A 20,180-nucleotide genomic window follows, 5' to 3' on the forward strand; every position below is an offset into this window, starting at 1 on the left:
ATCCCCTCACATGCTATTCCAATGTCGGAAACAGGAAGTAAACAATGTAGCTAGAGAATACAGAAGTAAGTAGCTGTCTAGGCTGTTAGGGGAGCATATTTCCACCTCTGATGTTCAGCAACCTGACGAGACTATTACCACTTTCAATCACAGTCAGTTGCTAAATATATTCGTGCAGTAACTTATTAAAAATAATGTTCAAACTTCGCTAGCTCTGCTATGGTAGCTACGCTAACATTACAATGCTCGGTACATCTGTAAAATAGCTAGTTGACTGAACATGATAGCCAGCTATGTAGCTTTTTAGTACAGTAGGTTACTTTGCTAACATTAAATATTCAAAACGGTGTAAATGTCGATAAAGGTTTTAAACGTGAGTTGATCAGTTACATCCTGAAGTCCTCGAGAAAGCAACTGAGAACAGTATCTAGGTTAGGCTAAGCTAGCTCGCGATTCATCTGTAAGTTTAGACATATTAAACACAAACCTTAAGAAGTGTTAAAATGACTGACAAAATGTTCGTTGAAGAAGTTTTTTTTTTTAACTTGAAAAAAGCTGTAGCCAAAATGAAGCGGCACCGAGCCCAGGCTCGTGTGGAACTACATGCATTCATGAAAATAAGAATAGCCAGTGATGCACTAATTAGTAGTTGGGCTTTTAATTTGTGTACCCCTCAGAGATTCCATCGCCGTACAATATTACTATATTAGTTACATTTTTATGGCAGTATATAGTAGAATGTGGACTACTTTGATGAGAACATACACATTGTTCCTGTCACTGTAGTTTCTGTTATTGTTGTCGTTCTTTCTTTGTTGTGTCATCACACCGTGATTCCAGATTATGGTACCCTCGCGAGGTGGCACAGCCGGCGGTGGAATCAACAGCGTTAAATATTCAAGATTGGCAGAGAGCGATGAAGGCTATATCGATCTGCAGGTGAGAGGTACTGAGGTGCTGTCAGGATTATGTTGTGATTTTAATCACATATTAATCTTATCATGAATCATAATTATTTTTATTTATTTGTTTCACAGTTCAAGAGAACCCCACCCAAAGTACCATACAAAGCCATTGCCTTGGCAGTGTTCCTGTTCTTGGTTGGTTCTTTACTGATTATTGTTGGATCTCTGCTTTTGGCCGGGTACATTCATGTTTCAGTAAGTTAGCAAGGCAAAAACAAAACAAAACATGGAGCTTTTGATAACCTGTAACAACTGAGGTCAGCAGAAGTCATTTTGATGACAGATAGGGATAATCAGCAGAACTGAAGTCTTGAGCGCAAGCCAGTAGCATGTCTCTTCGAACCTTTGTAAGTTCCACACTGAGGTCTTGATCCACTGCAATATCCAGAGGGGAACTGGCACAGTAAATCCTGATCAATTAGCCTGACCATACAGATGGTGGTACTCTCAGCCAAACATTTTTACTTTTTCTTGATTGTGTTTAATTAATTCACTAAGTAAAGAAATAATCTTCTTATGACCATGTAACAATAGATCTAGAATAATGTGGCTAGATGGAAGCTAGAATTCTAGTCTTAGCACCTAGCCAATATTCCAGAGAAATTAGAGATGAGAATGAATACAATAATTCAATAATTCATAATCCATTCATTGCAGGTGACGATCTCCTCTAAGTTATCCTCTGCCCTCCATCCTCTGTAGCCAGATCCGGGGAAGTCAAGAGACACTGACACCAGAGTAGTGAATCAAGAGAGTTCCACTTTATTGAGGAAAGTACAGAGTATATATATATATATACAGAGTATATATCTACTATCTAAATCTACAGGTTGACGCGGAAAAGTGAGTCATGTTCTAAGGGTCTACGTAGAAGGGAAAGAAGCAAGGTTAGTAAAGATTAGATCTTCTCTGCATGACTGAGCCATGAGCTGTTCCCTTGTGAGCCATGAGCCACTCCTGTGCATAGAGAGAGATGGGGAGAGAGAAAGACAAAGAGAGGGGTAAAGTATGCAAGAAGAGGGAGCGGATGACCAGCTAGCTGTCATGCAGTCATGTCATGACTTATGAGCAGACACCTTGCGTTGGGTGCCTGAAGACAGAAAGGCTCCAGTGTCTAACATTCCCCCCCTTTGATTCCAACAGGAATCATATGTCAGTATATAGACCTTTCTCATATGCAGGCACCAAGGCAACATTAGCATGATTCATCACAGAGGTAGAGATGCGAGTTATGAAAAAAGACAGCAGTGACATTAAACAGAGGCCACAAACAAGAATCAAAACAATGATCAGGATTATGGGCGAACATATGTTTATGAGCCAAGATCCCCAAGGGCCGACAAGGCCCATCAGCCAACTGAACCAAGAATCATCAGCAGGTGGAGGCTCAGCAATAGCGGCCTTCACGTGCAAAATGATGTCAGTAATGTTATAGTAATTAGGGATGTCAAAGCAACATGTTTCATTAATGATCTTGCAGATGTCTCCCTCTTTTGCCAAAAGGAGATCTAGGGCTAGGTTTTGTAAAATGGGTTTGTATCTTATTTACCTCATCATTGAGCAAGGTCAGGGCTTTTTCAGACCTATTATTGTATTCTTTCTCATTCTCTTTGTATTCTTGAGGGACCTGTCGAGCTGTTTATCTCACATGATAGGGTGATGGGGCAGCATTTTATCAAATCATTCTGTTAGGTCCTTGAGCATGTTACCCTTTACAAATCTGTCCATGTATTTGGATGTTTTCCCCCTTGAGTCATTATTGTAGTTTTAAAGTGGTATTATCCCTGTTCCTCAGTATCCAGATCGTACAATTCCAGTTCTCATCATTGGAGTCCTTATATTTCTCCCTGGATTCTATCACTTGAGGATTGCCTACTATGCCTCCAAGGGTTACCGTGGTTACTCCTATGATGACATTCCAGACTTTGATGACTGAACCTAATACATGCCAAATGGCCCATCTAACCATCCCATAGCTCTGGAAGTATGACTGTTGGTTTTGCTGTGTTATTGCAGAATGTGCATGATGTGCCTTCATATTTTCTCTGTGATCACTGATTTTCCTTCAAGCTGTGATCTAGCAACCAGCTGTTCCTTTTCTAAGGTACAGTGAAGGCAGTATACACTCATCAATGCTGCATAGATGTACTATGTTTATTATATCAAAGTCTCAATTCACATCTATATTATGCAAACTAATATTTATTTAGTCCTATGCATGAAAAGCCAAACAATAAATGGCCAAGGTCTTCTTTGTATTTTGTGTACATGCTCCAATGAGATTTTTATGAGTTTTATATCATGTATATATAGTTGCAATGAGAGGTATTGTTTTGAGAGATTAAACTGCTATAATGAACTTATTACTTTAGGTTGGTGGTTTGAAAATGATAAAGCTATGCAGTAGCTATGTGTTTGTGTTAGTGAAAACATTTCTGAAAACACCAAAATGCGTTCAGCAAACAGTTTTCATAATACAAAAGTGTTTGTGGTATTTGTCTTTATAGGTTTGTAATGAGGTTGTTCAAGCAAGATGCGGGGACAAGTTGCAGACGCAAGAACATGTTTATTTGAACATATAACATTTAGCACGCAGGCTAACGAGATCAAAACACCGACAACACAAACGCGTAAACTATAGACTTTTATACATGTATACTAATGACATAATGAGGAGCAGGTGTGAGACACAGGGAGGGTGTGGCCACTTTAACGAACACATACAGAGGCGTTTGGGGGAGTGGCCGTACCATGACATGTATTAGTAATTTATTTATTTATTTGTTTTTATTTATTAAGCTCAGTTTGCTCAGAATACCCTTGCCTTAAATGAGCAATAAGTTATTTTTACTACTAAAAAGTGGTAAACAATATTTACAAAAGTGATTATTTTTACATTTTTTGTCTTTAAAATGCAGCTCACATAAGAATAAACAAATTACTCTGAAACCCTCAAACGAACCAATTTATGCTCCGTAGAGCAGGCCACACATGGGGGCGGCCATGTTTTAAAATAGTACGGAATATCTGAAACATCCAGGACACTAGATACCAATATAATGACTATTTCATAATGTGAAATTGCTTCTTTAAAGTCTATAAAGTCCATCAGTCGTCTACTTCCATCTGGTGGCAAACGGCGACTACTCTGAAGTATTCCTAACTCTACAGCAATACTTTACTGTTTTATTGTGCAAAAGTATATTTGTGGGTTGCAAACAATTAGTGTTAAGGCATATTACTGTCAATTCCCAGTGGAATCTGTGTTATTTGCTTGTTATATGTTACACATATGAGGAATTTGTAATAGCTAGTGATTATGTAAAATACCAAGTGGACTGCAAAATGGACCATTCTAAACAAAGTAGTCACAGTGACATGGTGGAAGGTGTTGTCTGTAGGTTAAGTAGGTTAGAAGTGCTGCTGGAACTCATCAATGAATGTAATTTCTGGAATGCTGAAATCTGCATATCCAACCATCAGTGCTCCGTTGCTAAGTACACCTGTGATAATAATTATACTACTGATGAAGATTTGGAGGATGACCTTAATGGTGCATTGCATAAAATGTTTACACCTACAAGGTTTCTACAAAGTTGTTGGTGAATGTATTTGAGGGATTAAAAATGCATGTTGTCCATATAAACATACTCCATGGGATGTTTACTTTAGGTATAACTATCATATATGTGTACAGATAAGATGCTCTATCTCGTACAGACAGTTATGAGTATAGTCTGCTGTGTTTCCTTTCTCTTACATTCAGATAGGATTTAGTTTTATTCATATATACAATATAAATGCATGTAAATATGTATAAAGATAAAGCAAATTATTGTTTTAAACTGAATTGACCTCAGATATTTGCTGTGAATGTTTTGTTAACCACTTTCTCTCTCATTGGAGATGAAAGTAAGGCGTGCACCGGTGTATGGGAACAGAAGGAAGTACGGTGGAGGTACTTGAGCCGCTGACGCGAATACCCAACGCTGGCCTATGATCTGAGATGAGTGGGACAGTTTAGACATACAGGCCGTCTTAATCGGCAATGCCTAGTTATATCATAACTAAAAGTACATAAAAAGCGTTTGGTAGCAGTTTGGGGATATCGTATTTTACATGTTCTTATTTGAAAATAATCGCCATCGATACAGGAAACATCTTATGTGGACAATTCTGACAAAGATTTTGTTTAATTCCGACATCGCAAAGCATTTTATCCTTACAAGAAAGTTCTCAAAAGGATGTTTATTTGAAGCATACGTAAGTAACGGACTAAAATAATTTATCTTAATATGTATTACGGAAATAACGAACTATGTATCATTCAATTTCGAAAAATGTGATTTCTTGCGTAGTTTTCTGCGTACTAACATTATATATGTATCACTTTACTTCTTGATGTGGCTCTAACTGCTAAAGAAAGCTATAGGCAATACCAAGATATATGTCGCAAGGGTCTGCCGTCTGAATATCGCAAAGTAAACTATATCTTCAACCTGAGTAATATTATATTTATGTAACAAAAATGCGTCATTTTAATTTTGACAAATGTTGATCTCAGATGCACAGTCCTCGCACTCAGGCTACATCTAAGACGCACGCGCCGAATAGATTTTGACAAATGTTTCTGGTGTTTGTGTGTGAGAGAGAGAGTAGAGAAAATGAGACAATAAAAAAGAGTGAGATTGGCAGTAGAATATACACAGATGGTGCATTCAGTGTGTATTTGGTGTTTGGGTTAGAGATTGAAACTTAAGCCTACGGCTGCACTTATGGTGAAAATAAATAATTGCATGATTGTCCCACAGATTGGATTAGGGTTTTTGAAATATTCATTGGAGATGACGTTTTTAAGAAAACTTAGCTTGTATCAGTTATCCTTTTTCTCGAGGTTACAGAGCAGGGTTCACTAACAGTCACTCTGGTAGCTCAAGATTGTTAATTATACTTGTTATGACTATACATAGTCGTTAATGGAGGTAAATCATCTGTTTTCAAGTTAAAGAAGACATCTGCTAATATGAGTATATTTGTACTGTATTATCGACGTATGGGTGTAACTTTAACTTCCAACTCAGGTTTGGATTGACGGTCAGAACCATTGGGTTTCTCTTTTACACCGCTTGCTATGGCTATATCAAGTATGGTCACATGGTTTATTCACGCTCAGTCAATAATAAATGCAACAAAATACAGCCAGTTATAAGTGCAATAAGTATCCATGATATGGAAATTAAGACATAATGCATCATATATTCTTATTATTCTGGATTATGTGAAGTGCAAAGGAGCAATGAGCTGCTACTTACATGAACTGCCTGCATCTTGCATTACACCAAACATAAACACACTGGCTAATATATTTTTCCAATATATATTTAATGTATACATATTATATATATATATATATATATATATATATATATATATATATATATATATATATATATATATATATATATATATATAATTTTTTTTTTTTTTTTTCCTTGAAATGTATAGCCATCTCTCTTGCTGATTCCATACAGTATCTAAAGGTCCAGAAGTCATTCTTGGAAACTGAGACACATTTGTTTGACCTCTCAGCAACATTGTTTATATGTTTGCATTCAGAATCCCCTCCTCCGCACCATTGAGATTTGCATGTGGTTCTCCCATTCCCTGCTGGTTTGGAAGTGGAAGGCTTCCTCTATATGTTAGAAGAAATCAGTGAGTGTTATGTATTCTCTTCTTGGAAACCTATTATGTGGAATTGTGTCACTGTGTTATTGTGTCACATTGTGTCACTGCATCTTGGGAAAACCTGTGTCTGATTTCATCCCATTTAAATCGGTTAAAGCTTTTAGTGTCTTCTGCAGAAAGTGGGCACCAAGTAATCTCTTTCTGTAATTTCTGTTATTTAGGAAATATTTTATAAACATGTTTTGTGTACATCAGGCTGTAAGATCTGTTCAGGCCATGAGTTGAAGGCACCAACTTTTACTGGAACTGAAGTGAAGGAAAATAGGTTTAGCATCCCTGGCTTCTACAGACCTACCCATTTGGCTGATTAAATATTTGATCGCTTCAGCAGGGAACTTGCAAAATGGCTCCACTCAGCTGTTCCTTTCGCTCTGTGAGCAAGTGTTTGAGTAGCTACACTAACATACTTGGCATGGGCTGGCATCTGTGTGTGGAATGTTTATGGGTAAACGTAAAAGTGGTTACCATGGACAAATGACTACAGGTGGTTTAGAAACATCATGCTACTGTTTGTTTTGTCCTTCTCTCTGTCTTGTGCAAAGACAGGACCTCTTTCAAGTGTCCCTTGTACTGTAGTATGATGTGAGTTTTGTTTTTGTTTTTTTTACTGACATCTCCTTTGTTTTCTTATAGAGACAAAATACCTAGCATATAGGTCTGCAATTATTAGTACCTTGTAATAGACTTTGAACCTGTCCTTGTCTTTGTTCACACCAGCCACTTTCACATGTACATTTACATATGTATAAAGTAAAAAATAATAGATTGCATAATGTTCTAATGTGGCTAATGTGTTGGAAGAAACCAAGATGATAGACAACACTATTATGCACAAGAGATGCAACCTTTGTTCCTGGAATTTGTTAAGGTTATTACTTGATCTTTAGCACAGTCATTAAACAGATTGGGTTTTGATGCACTTTAGCCTTAAATGGTGCTATAAACTCCATGACTGTATTACCAGACTATAGTGGGTTCAGGGATGCATTTGGCCAATTAATAGCAGAGTTAGATGTATTAAAATAATCCCCAACACACTAATTGTGAGATGTTTCTTTTAACTGTATGTACTCACATATCTGGAGCACAGTGTAAAACTGGAGTCCAAAAATAGAATGAATGCTCAAAAATTAGGAATTGTTAGTGTGTTGAACCTGTTTTCTAGCATCTGGTGAGGTTGAGCAGGTGTGTTTTTAAAAAGAAATTTCTCTTATGAATCCATGCTATTTTCGAGCACATGAGGTGACAGTTTTTCATCTAAGCACACTGTAAACTTCTGTACATATGAGTTGTAAAATATGTGTTTTACGACTCATATGTACTCATAAAACAAAGCCATTTTCAGATGGACAAAACCATTTTAATCTTTTTATTCATAAGTATAGATCATACATGATCACTATACAGATGTACAAACATAGGCATACTATTTTTATACTTTTGAGTTTCCATGAATTGCATCATTAGGGGCCTATGCAGCTCAACTGTCCAAATTGCTGTCTGTCACATATTCTGCTTTCATCTGCTGATGATTATGGTATTTACTATACAGTGGTCCCATGTACACTGCCTTATGAAAGCCATTAAGTCTAGATACCCAAACATCTTGGAAATAGGCTTTTTATTTGAGATTACTTTTTGCAGTTCAGATATAATAAACATATGACATAATAATAAGGATGAAAGCTTTCTGACTGTCCCCTACAGAATGACAGCATCAAAAACTTGAGAATGTTTTCAAAGTAATACTTACTGGTTTACTGATTCTAGCATTTTCCAAAAGCTATTTCCATTGATTACCTTAATTAGAATATGTTTTAGTGTGAGTAGTGAGTGTGGATAGAAGAACATTGAATAAAATTTGACCTGAATGTTCCTTTCAGGAAAGAAGTGACATATGGCTGTTTTACCATGGCACTGAAGTGGCATTATCTACCTGTAATCATATCTGTTGCTGTGGTCTGCTTATTTGGTGAGTTTGTTTGTTATACCACACACACATACACATGAATATGTACAAAGACTCACATACATGACTTCAGTAACCTCCAGGCTCCTGCCTCTTTTCTATAAACATCATCGCTAAAGTGAAATGATATGGTTACTGCTGCAGCACAGTTTATACTGTATTATACACCCCTGGCAGTGTTTGGTATAAGTAATATATCCTCCTTGCTGTGTTAGATGTATCTGGTGGTGTGGGTCTGGTGGTGCACAGGAAACAGGGGAGCTCAGCATTGCTAAAATGCAATGTGGCTCTTCCATCTGAAGGCCCAACAGCCACCCTCTATGTGGTGGAGTGGGTACGCCAGGGCTACGACACCCCTGTCCTCATCAAGTTTGGAACATATGTGCCACGTATCCATCCACACTATGAAGGTCAGTTTCCAAAACCTTTGCCAGTTTTTGAATTTATTTCAGTTCGTGTGTAAATATCAGATATTCCACAGGCATTAACAATGTACTTCAGCAAGCTTAAGTTGATCACATATATACTCATCAACTATTTTAATATAAACACCTATACTTATTACTCACTTTATTAGATGGTCCTGTCTTATAAATATATTTTGAATGGGTGAAGATTTCAAGATTATAGTCCACATGTTGCTATTAACAATGTTTTTGCTATGTGCTATCCACTTCACTGGTCAATTTTTGACCACAGGACTATTGCTGCTGATCAGATATTATTTGGCTAGCAGACCAGGGTCATGGCATGGTAATGGGTGTATCAGGCACAACAGTGTTTCTGGAGTTTTTACACATGGTGGGATAAGAGTCATCTGCCACTAAAATGAATCTTCCAGCAGTGGCCTGTAAGTTTAAATGATGCATGCAGAAACAGGTGGTCTAGAGTTTTCAACTGTACACCTACAAGGTGTTTCTAATATCTAATAACTTGGGGGATGTATGTATATCATAATACTAGTTTCATAAATTTGGCTCACCTCTAGCTTATAACTATCTTGTTACTTCATCATTGCTGAGTTGTGTGTGCTTGCTGTAACCATACTCTTGTGGGTCTGGTGGGATCTGTTTGCTATTCATCTCATTGAATAATTCCGTATTGTCTGCTCTGGGGATGACACAAAGCCTTCTCTGGGTAAAAGAGTCTTTCAGTAGACTAGGAAAAGTTTTTTCTTCCTTGTTTTCCTGAAAGGGCACAGACAATGGTCGTAATGTGGAAGGGCAGGGCAGGTAATGTAGTAATATGAGAAGCTACTGGGTTTGCGAGAGATTTGTAGTGGGCTGGAGGAGGGTTCAACCACATGGCCTTTCATTAGGCCACAGAAACACTTACTTGACCTCACACACTCTGTGGAGATCGCAGCGAGCTATGTACCTGTCTGTCAGACTGGTACCCAGATGATAAAGTCATCTTATTATAAGGGTCATTATAAGGCTCAGTTTGACCAATGATTATATGATTAATAGTTCACGGAGATGACTGAATGATATTCTTCTAATTGTTAAGTCTAGCTTTCATTTACTGTCAGGGAAATTATAGAACTGTTTGAAGTCAGTGTCATCATAATAGATAGCAGCTGATGTGACCAGTTGACATGATTGCAGTTATTTTACTTTGATTTTTGTTTACCTATTCCCAGAGAAACAGTTCGCTGTTCTACCCAGACAGATGATTAAAACCTTTTATGCAGAGATGATGATGCTAAACAAGCCTTAAGTACCAATAAGTACTCTTAAGTACTCTTTTTTCAGCCATCCAGATCCAACCATTTCTGCATGGTATCTACTCTGACATACAGCTCTACATATCAACTTATACATTTACTTAAATTGTTTATGGCACTATGTCTGTTGCTATTGAAAAGCTGCTTTAATTTAAAGGTTCTATAAATAAATCACCACCTTGCAATCTGGCTCTAGCCATGGAGTTTTCTTTTTTGATGATTAGCCCTCTGGTTTTCAAAAGTTATTCTTCTGAGGACTAAAAAGCTAGAACTGACTACTAGAAAAGGAATATTAAAATACACGATTGCTTCCTTTTCTGTCTTCTTTGCAGTGGAAGCAGCTCTCTAGAGTCAAGTTTAATTCCTATTTGAGCACATATTTTCAATGTTGCCAAACTGGGAAACAAAACACTTTTTTTCTGAGTAAAACAACAAAATTAAAGACATGGATGTCTGGGATGATTTGGCCTCTCCTATAACAACAAGATGAGATTTTTTTGTTTTGTTTAAACAACAGAAGGTTTAAACAGACGTAAGTACTTAAGTGAAGTGAAGAGACTTAAGTGAAGTGAAGATGACTCCTTTGCAGTGGTGGTTGCAGGGGACAGTGAAAGGATAGTATGAGGTTTGGAGGAGGGAGAGCTTGATGTGAATTTCACCCCGTTTAGGCTATACATCATTTCAGGTGTCAGTTCTGACACACAGAATGCCATCACTGATGCTTGCTGACAAGTGTCATTGTGTTACAGTAAAATTCACACATGACAACAGGTGTATTGTAGTGAAATGCTGTAGTGAAATGCTGCAGTAATAAAATTGCAGAAAGCTAGACTTTGAACTGATTATTCGTTTTGTATATCCTGTGAATAATTGAATAAAGTAGTGGTTCAGATGCTTTGGAAGTGTTGAACTGCACATTTTCACTGTGATAATAAACTTTCCTTTATGCTGAGGGGAAAAAATCATTGCAGCCCTAAGTTAAGTGTTTTGTTTCGTGTTAGGATGTCATCTGCTTTTTTCTGGTTGCATTTCTTAGCAACAAACACATAGATATGCTAATATAAATATACATGCACACAAGTGTACTGTACATAAGTATTGTTATAATATTACATAAAATGTGTTTCAGGCTCATGTGACCCAAGTGATTATGGACACCCATATACCATATGGTCATACTTATTACAAAAACCCAGAGGCTGAAAATGCATATTAAATAAGTGACATTGATGCTGGCATTACACCTTACATGCTGGTTTCACTGCCCCAGACAAATTTCCATAGTCAGAATAAAATGATGAGTTTTGCTATAACTGTGGTGCACTCCTATCATCTTGATCGTTTGGTGTAAAGGCGGTTAGGATAGCTGTCTTAAATTGTTCTTTTCTTGTCTTGACATTCCAATAAAATCAGCCACATTTAATATCATCATGAGTTTTTAATCTTGGCTCATGCAAATACTGACGTGACATTGCCAACAATGAAAAGGTGAGCTAAAGAAGTAGTAAAGCAGATACAGGATCATCTCTGGCAGGTAGATGAGAGACATGGAGGGGACTCTGGGTATGCCTCAGAAATCAAAGTTTAGATTTTTTCTTGATAGCCTTTTTTTTTTTTTAGAACACCACTGCACACACAAAGACTTCAGCCTTTAAAAGAGTTTTAAATGTCTTCTAGTATATGCTTAGCTTGAGTGTGAAACATGTAGCTATATACAAGAGTTTGGTAAAGAATCTTTGCCTGATAATTCTGACCAAAGAAACATTAAGTTATGGTTTGTTTGACTTGTCAGTTACTTTTGTGAATCATCTGTTGCTAACATTAGAATGTCAATGCTTGTTGGAGTATGTTGGGTGCATAAAAATAGAATTTAATTTATTCTAATTCTGTGTTTCAGTTATTCTATGTTTGAGTGGCTATCACATTTAGAGAGAACACCCCTATCCCATGGTTCTGTTCTCCCCCTCACTAAACCCCTCCTTTTCAGAGCTTTTTTTGTTGTTGTTTTGAATTTTTTGAGCCTTTTACCCAGCCCCTCCCTGTTTGATTCAAATTTCAAACAAAAACACCTTAAAGCACATTGGCAACAAATCTGATGGATGGCGTGGCATAGGGTGAAACCTTATCTGCTCTCCTGCTAACTGAAACTGGAGAGTCTGTAAATGAGAAACCCTTACCAGGGAGTGACGGAGCGACACAATGACTGAGTGTCAGAAGAGGTGGGGGGACTCTACAGGCTCCTGGTTTCACATCCTCAGGCCAAAAGACGTTGGTGACAGCAGCTGGGTAGTATTGTGTGGGTTAAGTTAGTCTAAGGTAGTGCAAAACAATAGATTAGCCATATATTTTCAGCAACACCATGACAATCCTTCCTGGGTTAAACAATGCTGGTAATGTTGGCAGTGCTTTTAGGTTTTCCAGCTCATCCTCCTTTGATAATTTTATCTAAGAGGAGACTGCTGATGTGAGAAAAAATAAAAATAAAAATCCTCACTGCAGTATGTTTGACCCCACAAGATTTTTTTTTTAATCAAAGCTGCTCCTGCAAAGTACTGGAAACATATTAGCCATTATTGGCGATTGCAGACCTATGATCACTACTTATATGTGTATGATATAGTTGCATTATGTGATATGAACCTGGTGAAAGGTCTGCACGATAGTAGTCAAGGTACATTTCCAATCGAGAACTGCTGCAGTGTTTAATTATCACACAGGGCTTCTGTTAGTGCAGCTGGATACAAATTAGTGCAACAGTTAGTTCCACACTGGGATACTGGAAATTCTTTTTCTTTTCTTTTCTTTTCTTTTCTTTTTGCTGGGTGTGGAAAACACTGAACCCCAAATTGTTCCAGGGTTGTAGCCTCTATTACCCCATTCCCCTCCCCTTGTGTGCCTCTAAAGGAGAGTATATTCTCAGTTCACCTCATTGAGTTAAAAAAGTATACATTTTTTTATTAACCTAATCCTAAACTCCTTATCCTAGATTTCCACACAGCATTGCTCCTGTAGGGCACTGATCTATGGCTGTCGCTAGAATTCAGCATGTCATGGCTTAGCAACAGACTGTTTGTGCATCCTTAGTTTGCTCTGTGCAGTATGGTGTGACTAATCACTCGGAAAAGCCATCCCTACTGTGCAATGTACACACGTGTGTATGTGTTTGTATAAGTTCTTACTCTTTTGAAGCTGGACTGCTGAATAGGGAACTGTTTGCTTTGAATGCTTTGAGATTTTTACTTAGTTGTCCTAACCATTAAGTCAGCCTTGCCTTAACTTTCAAAAACATTTGAAGATGTTTGCCAGTTAGTCATTCTTTTGCTGGTGAACATTTCTATTGTTATTCAGGCTTCAGTCTCCTTCTCTTCATCGTTCACTTACACACACTCTCTCTCTCTCTCTCTCTCTCTCTCTCTCTCTCTTTCTCTCTCTCTTTTTCTCTCTCTCTCACACTTACACACACACACACACACACACACACACACACACACACACACACACACACACACGTTTGACATTTCTAAATAGGCATTATCCCAGCACTAATAGTTGGTAACCTGAGCAGCCTGCATCCTCTTAAGCCTCTCTTGTCCCCAAGGCAACTAAATTGAAATCCAAACCACTGGCTCCTGGTACTATGACAATGCTTTATTGCAGTATGGAATATAAACCAAATATGTGTGTGTGGACAGGCTAGTTAGAGCAGTTTATTTCTGACTTCCTTGTGAGGCAGAGTAAACATAGTTGAGTGGATGGCTATGTGGTGTTGCTGTTATCACAAGCTGAATTCCACAGGGCTTCCTTAACTCTGGGGACCTGGTTAATTATTACCATCGTCACTCAGTCTCACAAACAGGACAAAAGCCAAGCTGTGCATGTGCTGTGGCTCTGATAGAGTAGTGCTATCCTAGTTCAGTGATCCTCTGCGTATGTGTTGTAACTCTGTTAGAGAAGTGCCTTCCTAGTTCAGTGATCCACTGCCCCACAGCTGCTTTCCTACCTGATTGCAGGATTATGATTCTATTAAGAGACTAGATATCAGATATTTCTTTCATTTTACAACTTATCAAAGACAATTTCTTAATCACTTTTTGACCATATAATGTGCCACATGAAACTAAACCACACAAACAAATAAGTTTTAATGTGCATGTATTTGATAGACAAATAGTCAAAGCCTGTTCTCACTGCCACCAGTTGAAATACAACTGACTCACCTAACCTGAATCATGAAGATCATGAATCTGAATCAGGTATAATGGAAGACTATGTAAACTGCTGGCAGAGAGGAAAGCTTTTTGTTTTGCACGCCTTAAACCACAGGACTTGTTACAGCACTTCCCCGGGATGGATAGTAAGGCATTGCAAAGTTGATTTCAGCAAAACAAAGAGAGAAAGAGGGCGAGAGAGGAGGGGGCAGTCAGCAAACACCATCACCCCAGGGTTAGTCACCTAGCAACTGAGATATATAATTTCAGAGGCTGTAGAACACCTTGTGTATTCACTTTTGAGTGGCAGAATCCAACTGGATTGAAATTTGAAACTTGGATATGACATTATGTAAATATATCATTATGTGTAAGTAATACATATAAATCCTTTTCCATCTTATATAATTGTGTGTTTGTTGTTATCTTGTCCAAAATTAGGCATGATCTTCACACAGTGCTTTTAGATCCATATCAAAGGAGAGCTTAAATGTGATGAGATATATTCAGGTAAATGTTAAAGAAAACAATAAAAGCTTTGTGAAATAAAAAAAAGTGCTCCATAGCAGGTGTAATGGCAAATATTGATGAGTCCTGGTGACTTGACTCTGACTTTCCTCTCTGTTTGCTCCCTAGATCGCATATCTCTTTCTGGGGCTACAGACCTGTTGGTAGTGGGCCTCAAATTAGATGATGGGGGCTGGTATGAATGCCGTGTTCTTCTGCTGAACAAACCATCTGATGAGACTCGAAATGGGAGCTGGACCCTGCTCTCTGTCACAGGTGAGCGTTGCTGTCTTATAGAAGCCAGAGGGAAGGTGTTCACATATGGCTACTTGGATATCCATGGCGAGGGCCATAAGAATAGATAACTTTAAATGTGGAATTGTGCTTTGTCAAGAATCAGCTTCACCCTGCCCCACAATTGTTGTTAGACCCATAGACCTCCTTTTATTACACAGACACACACACACACACATTAAAAAATTAATGCCCACTCATTCTTCACACTCTGCACCTGTTCTCTGATGAAGCAGTGCCTGCGACTCATTTAGCTGTGCTGTAGACGCCAGTCACTTAGTACTCCACATAATCGTAGCCCAGTCCAGGTTTCACAGCCACCTGGCTCAGACCCAAGGGTGTGTTTCTCAAAGCCAGTGGTGTGGACAGCAACCTAAAACCAATTAAAAGTTGAAAGTGTTGTTACTTCAAGCAATAAAAGCAGAAATAAAATAGCCTACCAAAAAGTAGGAGTTCTAAAGGATCAGGTTATAGCTGCAAGTAGTTGCAGATACAGTGTGACTTCTTAACATAAATTGCATCTATCAGCTTTGTTATATCAGCTGGTGTTTTTTCATTTTGTTACACCTTTTCTCCAAAAAATGATGAAAGTTCAGTACTGAGAGCTTTAAACAACTACAAAGAAGTGTTGTAACCAACAGAGCACAGTTAAATTAAACACAGAAATTAAATGAGTAGTTAAGTGTGAATGATTCACAAAGATTCATAACGTTAGAAGTAGATTTCAAAAACACAAGTATAAGAAAAAAATTTGGTTGGGCAATCAATAATTATTGACACAGATAAGGAGTGAACATCTTTTGTCATTAATGGGTTGTTGTTTTTGTTGTCGGTGCATTTGCTTCTAATAAAAATAAACTAATCCTTGCACCTTGACTTTAAAACATCGGCCTCTCTGTGAATGAAACCAACTGTTTGAAATTCATAACTAATGCACCCACCTAATATGTATAATAACATGTTAATGATGATTAACAGTATCGGTCTTTATGAGTTGTTTCCTGTGTCTGATGGTATAGCACCACCAGTGTTCAGTGAAACACCATCCCTGGTCACAGAAGTCTTCTTGAGTAGACCTATCACTCTGAAGTGTGTTGCCCATGGCAACCCTCCGCCCATTATCAAGTGGTATAAAGATGGTGTCCTAATGAATCAGACAGGAAATGTTAAGGTGAGAAATATTTATGGGTTATTATGGGAAAATACCTTCAAACATCGTAAAAAATCAGATTAAAAGAAATATCACATAGAGTTTGATAGAGTATTCAGTGAATTAGCTTATTAATTAAAAATGCAGAAAAAGCTAGTTAAACTGTAAATAAATTGTGGTTAATTAATGATATAATCAAATGTTCATAAATGCCTGGTTGAAATCACAAATGGCTTTGCTTATGTATGTATATTACATTTTTATATGATCCTGTCTCACACTCTCTCTCTCTCTCCTCCTCTCTCCTTCTATTGATATGTCCTGTCTTTTTTCTCTTGCTTCTCTAATTCTCCCTTCTTTGATCTCTTCTTCTTTATCTGGAAGGTTTTGAATGGCAGTTTGTCTTTCTCCTCTGTGAAAAAAGACACAGCAGGACACTATCAGTGCCATGCCTCCAACAGCGAGGGTAATGAAATTTGCTCCACACAGCTCAGGGTTAAAGGTTAGTTTTTTTGAATACCCACACCTACTTCCTATTGTGCAATAATATTTATGTGCAAAGTTTCACAAGTATAGTCCTGGCTTCCCTGTCCTGAAACTTTATGAACTAAATGAAGGTGTTAAAGAAAAAACAATGTGTACCAGAGTTGAAGAATCCTAATATTATTTATTAAAATATTATTGAATATGATTTACAATGGAATTCTTTGGGTCAGTTAAGTCATTTGGGAAAAATGCTTTCATCTAGTGGTCAGTTAACATGCAATTGTGTTGCAATAGTTCGGAAAAATAACATTAAATGATATACTATTTAAATAAAATTCAGAATATAAAAAGAACATAATGCATCATTCTCCCTTTTTGGCATGCATTGGAGTGGTCACAACTGTTCCATAATATGTTAAGCAAGGATGTTTATTTTGAATCTTGGAGCATTTCTTAAGTGTTTCAATTTCAAAACAGGTCCTCCTGCTATCATAATTCCCCCAACGAACACAATTCTCAACCTGTCTCAGAATGCCTTGCTGCAGTGTCAGGCAGAGGCAGACCCTCCCAACATGACCTACGTGTGGCTGAGGGAAGGAGAAAACGTCTACCACATAGAGTGAGTTACACTCCACCTTCTGTCACAAACACCAGCATCAGCAAGTTGTTTTATAGTTACTGTTTCACATTTTGTACTTGTTTATGTGTATATTTGTCTGTGTGCGTGGGTGTACTGTGTACATGTGTATGTGCGTTTATGTATGTGCATTTTGTCAGATCTCTGAAGACACGTGTAAAGGTGATGGTTGATGGCACACTCCTCATATCCCATCTTACACCGGGGGATTCCGGAAACTACACATGCATGCCCACGAATGGGCTTCCAGTCCCGCCTACTGCCTCAGCCATCCTTACTGTGCAATGTATGTTCATATGTGTGGGTGTGTGTTTATGTATATATGTTGTGAGTATTGTGACTTTCTGAGTACTTTCAGAATTTATTTTTGATTAACCCCCACACCAAACTCTATGCTATTTTTTTTAACTTTTAACAGACCCAGCTCAGGTGACCCAGATGCCTGAGTGGACTTTCCTTCCTACTGGTATGAGAGGGGTGATCTCCTGCCCTCTATCTGCTGAGCCCCAACTGCTCCGAGTGGCCTGGACCAAAGATGGGAAAGCATTGGATCTACGTTCGGTGAGGCCACTCAGGTTTCTTACTGCTCGCTCTTTCTCTTTCTCTGTCTCATTCTCTCTTTCTTTCCCTACCCCCTCTCTTCTTTTCTCCCTCATGCTCTGTAACAATGAAAACTATGTTGAAGATTATATCAAGAACATATCATATTTTTGAGAAATTTAATGAATGAATGAGGTGACTGCATTACTAAATGCATGGTGATAATTCCAATTTGCTTTCCCATCCTACAGTACCCTGGCTGGGCACTGACTGCAGAAGGTTCCATTGTCATAGCAACAACTAACGATGATGCAACTGGTGTTTACACCTGTACTCCTTATAACAGCTATGGAACAATGGGCCAATCAGAGCCTACCACTGTCATTCTACAGGTCAGAGTTTGAAAACACACCCACCAGACTAACAGCAGGTATCTATTTATCAGTAACTCCAAGTTTCTGTCATGACATGTGCAGTTTAATGTGTTTCCTCTACACTAACACATCTGACTCAATTTTCCTGCTGAGGCATTGAGGAAAGCAATAGGAAGCCCCTGGACAGCAACAGTGTAGAATTCCAGAACCAAAAGGAAAACACACTAATCTAAACTTCAACAGAGGAGAAGAAGGGCGCTGTCCCAGGCCTGTTCACACTGAGTCACACTGTGTCAAACTGTTTTAGGACCCTCCATCTCTCAGGGTGTCTCCCCAGAGTGAATATAGGCAGCAGGTGGGTCAGACACTCCTGATTCCATGTCAGGCACTTGGAGATCCTCCACCTACAGTCAAGTGGGCCAAGGTGGGTAGCCTGGACATTTAAAAACAGCCTATTTTGTTTTATGAAGGAGTATAAAAACATTGTTTTGTTACATGTAGCATGCAATTATTGTACACAGATATACACAAAAAAACCCAAAACTGATTTCTCTACTGACAGACCACATTTATTTCTTTTTCTTTCTCTCTTTCTCTGCCACTCTCTTTTGATCTCTCTCTCTCTCTCCCTTTTTATCTCTCTTCCCCTCCAGCCTGGTGCCTCTTCTAGCTATTTTTACTCCATAACTTCAAACGGCTCCCTACTTCTGCAGCCACTGGGTAAAGAGCACCATGGTGAGTGGGAGTGTCATGTGATTAACCGCGTGGCCACCATCAAAGCCACCACCAGTGTCTCGGTACTCGGTAAGTAGTACAGGCCAGCAGTCTCAGCTCCGCTTCTGAACATGCTGATGCCTCACACTTGCACATCTCCAACTGTTGACAAAGGTTTGCATCAAGGTAATGTTTAAATAGGAGTATGTAAAATCATATTTAAGTCATGGATTCCTATTGTATTATTTGTTATACAGCTCTTCTAGTATTGAAGGAAAATTAGATATGTTTCCTTCTTTTCACTGTAAATTTATACTGCATTACATTGTATGCTCCATTTGTGTGTGTGTGTGCGCGCACATGCGAGCATATGTGTCTGTGTGTGTATCATTCTCAGGTACAAGCCCCCATGTAGTGTCTTCAGTGTCTGTGGAAGCAGAGATAGACCAGGCCAATATATCCTGGGAGCCTGGATTTGATGGAGGCTATAAACAGACATTCTCTGTCTGGTCAGTACCTAGCTTAGCATTACTGTTCAGTATTTGTGCATTTGTGTCTTTGTCTGTCCGTGTGTGTGTGTGTGTGTGTTGTCTTGTAATTGTATTTTATAAATGTATAATTATAGATTTTCACCTAACTCAGTTTCTGACCACAGAACCTTTGCTGACCAGATATTCCTTCAGTGTCACACCTTTCTAGACACAGTATCAAACACAGAAATATGTGTGGCTTGGTAGTAGGTGTTATGCTGGTATGAGTGTATTGCAATGTAAGCAGTTGTTGCTGGAGTTTTTACACCTATTAAAGTTGCTGCTGGGCTCAGAGATGTGTCACATCCAAAAAGAATGGAAAAAAGTGTCTTGTG

General features: G+C 38.3%; 2 protein-coding genes across 8 annotated transcripts in view; both read left to right on the forward strand.

Moving 5' to 3' along the window:
* On the forward strand, positions 1 to 3,328 carry tmem230a (transmembrane protein 230a). 3 transcript variants are annotated; one of them, XM_027008559.3, is made up of 4 exons: positions 1 to 65; positions 841 to 939; positions 1,038 to 1,160; positions 2,761 to 3,328. In XM_027008559.3, the coding sequence occupies exons 2-4, from the start codon at positions 844 to 846 to the stop codon at positions 2,899 to 2,901; spliced, it is 360 nt and encodes a 119-aa protein (XP_026864360.1). In that variant the 5' UTR covers positions 1 to 65; positions 841 to 843; the 3' UTR covers positions 2,902 to 3,328. The 3 variants fall into 3 exon arrangements, with proteins under 3 accessions (XP_026864360.1, XP_026864350.1, XP_026864369.1); XM_027008549.3 differs by having other exon boundaries at positions 37 to 152; XM_027008568.3 differs by having other exon boundaries at positions 37 to 152; positions 1,038 to 1,100.
* igsf9a (immunoglobulin superfamily, member 9a) overlaps positions 2,932 to 20,180 on the forward strand; it is a 25,905-nt gene continuing 8,656 nt past the window's right edge. For 4 of the 5 annotated variants that reach the window (XM_081702530.1, XM_035535214.2, XM_081702532.1 and 1 more), the window contains exons 1-15: positions 2,932 to 3,069; positions 3,473 to 5,228; positions 6,582 to 6,677; positions 8,594 to 8,682; positions 8,895 to 9,089; positions 15,250 to 15,396; positions 16,434 to 16,585; positions 16,949 to 17,066; positions 17,528 to 17,669; positions 17,828 to 17,973; positions 18,106 to 18,248; positions 18,479 to 18,619; positions 18,909 to 19,025; positions 19,255 to 19,405; positions 19,713 to 19,824. In XM_081702530.1, the coding sequence (XP_081558656.1) occupies positions 8,622 to 8,682; positions 8,895 to 9,089; positions 15,250 to 15,396; positions 16,434 to 16,585; positions 16,949 to 17,066; positions 17,528 to 17,669; positions 17,828 to 17,973; positions 18,106 to 18,248; positions 18,479 to 18,619; positions 18,909 to 19,025; positions 19,255 to 19,405; positions 19,713 to 19,824 (1,625 nt within the window). In that variant the 5' untranslated portion in view covers positions 2,932 to 3,069; positions 3,473 to 5,228; positions 6,582 to 6,677; positions 8,594 to 8,621. The remainder of the gene's footprint in view (positions 3,070 to 3,472; positions 5,229 to 6,581; positions 6,678 to 8,593; positions 8,683 to 8,894; positions 9,090 to 15,249; positions 15,397 to 16,433; positions 16,586 to 16,948; positions 17,067 to 17,527; positions 17,670 to 17,827; positions 17,974 to 18,105; positions 18,249 to 18,478; positions 18,620 to 18,908; positions 19,026 to 19,254; positions 19,406 to 19,712; positions 19,825 to 20,180) is intronic. The other variant, XM_035535215.2, reaches the window with a different exon arrangement.

The sequence above is a fragment of the Electrophorus electricus genome, chromosome 19 (genome assembly GCF_041902795.1).
Source record: "Electrophorus electricus isolate QZ-2024a chromosome 19, ASM4190279v1, whole genome shotgun sequence".
NCBI lineage: Eukaryota > Metazoa > Chordata > Actinopteri > Gymnotiformes > Gymnotidae > Electrophorus > Electrophorus electricus.

Bases quoted from the DNA above. Each gene is read 5' to 3' on its own strand.
- tmem230a (XM_027008549.3), top strand. From the start codon at position 111: ATGTTCAGCAACCTGACGAGACTATTACCACTTTCAATCACA. The intron at 940-1,037 runs GTGAGAGGTACT...TTTGTTTCACAG, and splicing joins AAGGCTATATCGATCTGCAG to TTCAAGAGAACCCCACCCAA. The intron at 1,161-2,760 runs GTAAGTTAGCAA...CCTGTTCCTCAG, and splicing joins CCGGGTACATTCATGTTTCA to TATCCAGATCGTACAATTCC.